The sequence below is a fragment of the Sesamum indicum genome, linkage group LG2, assembly GCF_000512975.1.
Source record: "Sesamum indicum cultivar Zhongzhi No. 13 linkage group LG2, S_indicum_v1.0, whole genome shotgun sequence".
Classification (NCBI taxonomy): domain Eukaryota; kingdom Viridiplantae; phylum Streptophyta; class Magnoliopsida; order Lamiales; family Pedaliaceae; genus Sesamum; species Sesamum indicum.
In genome coordinates this window covers 11,474,576-11,476,084 of record NC_026146.1, presented here as the reverse complement: position 1 = coordinate 11,476,084, position 1,509 = coordinate 11,474,576, and the positions used below count along the sequence as shown (strand labels likewise).

At 47.1% G+C, this 1,509-nt stretch overlaps 1 protein-coding gene across 1 annotated transcript; it reads left to right on the top strand.

The window, feature by feature from the left end:
- On the top strand, window positions 287-1,509 carry LOC105155826. The gene has a single exon (XM_011071797.2). It carries the CDS (start codon window positions 432-434, stop codon window positions 1,341-1,343), a length of 912 nt encoding a protein of 303 aa, XP_011070099.1. The 5' UTR covers window positions 287-431; the 3' UTR covers window positions 1,344-1,509.

The window sequence follows — 1,509 nt, the reverse complement described above, 5'->3', positions numbered from 1 at the left end:
ATAATTAATGTTATTTTTGGTAGGCCCATCAGGAGATATTGCCATAATTATTCTTCTCTTACAACCTTTCCCCTTTCTTCGCCCTTCATTATTATTTTCTTGTTTCTTTACCATGCTCCACGTGCGTAATTCTCATGCACCCAGAAGGGTGTTTTGGTAATCTCCATCCGTATGTGAGATTCCATGTTTTAGTGCTATTGCTCTCATTTAATATCACTCCACGTCGTCTCCATTCCCCTTTTTGTTCCAGCTCAAAACCTCTACGGCTCTACCCATCACACACTATGTGATTGTTGGTATTCATACACATTAATGCATATACATACGCATTTACATGCACAATACAATATATATAATATATATAGAGAGAGAGAGAGAGGAGAGAGAGGAGAGAGAGAAAGCTTGAGGGGTCTTTGTTAGTCGTCAGAAAAATGGCGACAGGATGGGTGAAGTCATTGCAATGCAAGTCAAAAGCATTAGACGACGTAGTTCACAACCACCACCGCCATCACAACCACCACTCAGACCCTAAGAACTGCCGCCGCCACCACCACCATTCTTTATCCCATTCCTCCAGCTGCAGAAACAGCGTTCAGAGTCTCAAAGATATAGTTGAAACTACCAAACAATCAAAACCCAAGAAGCCAAAGCCACCCAACTCGCCCCTAGCGCCGCCGTTTAGACGACCCGTTTCAAGAAAACCCGAACCAGGCCAACAACAGCTGCCGACGATCAGAACCCGGTCCAGCACCGCCGAATCTTTCTTCCCGTCGCTCACGGAGCTCCCCGAAGGCCATCCTTCGCGTAATGTGGTGGAGATAATCTTTCACACGAGATGGGGGGACAATAGCTTTTCGGGTCAGGTCGAATTGGTGTTCAAGGTCCAGAATCTGATCCGGACCCTGACCCGGTTTGAGGAGTACCGAGAGATGGTCAAATCCCGCGTGAGCTCCACAGACGCGGCGGACGGCGGTGAAGACCACGCGCGGTGTGTTACAGACGGGAATGAGGTCTTGAGATTCTACTGCCTCGGCGCGACATCAGGCGGAGGCGCGTACGAGGCCGGCTGCGGCGCATGGGCTTTGTACGGTGGCAAAGGTGCGGCTCTGTGTACGTATTCAGAGAGCGGTTGCGCTCATGAGAATGCGGGTGGCGGGCGAGGGAGGCGGGCCATGCTGGTTTGCCGGGTCATAGCGGGTCGGGTCTGCAAGAGACCCAAAAGTTTAGACCCGTTGCTGGACAGTGGGGTCGGGTATGACTCAGTAAGTGGTGAGAACGGTGCACTACTCGTATTTGATTCACGCGCGTTATTACCATGCTTTCTTATTATCTATAAATTGTAAAAACATGTGTCGGACATTTATTAGTCCAATTTTTTTTTATGTTACTAATTCCGCTTATAGATATTTAGCAATGTGTAATTTTTGGGGTGTAATTATAGGAAATTAGCTCTATAAATATTTTCTACTTTTTCTTAGAAATTGGGAAATAAAAGTCTCATTATTCTTA

Bases quoted from the DNA above. Each gene is read 5' to 3' on its own strand.
- LOC105155826 (XM_011071797.2), top strand. From the start codon at position 432: ATGGCGACAGGATGGGTGAAGTCATTGCAATGCAAGTCAAAAGCATTA.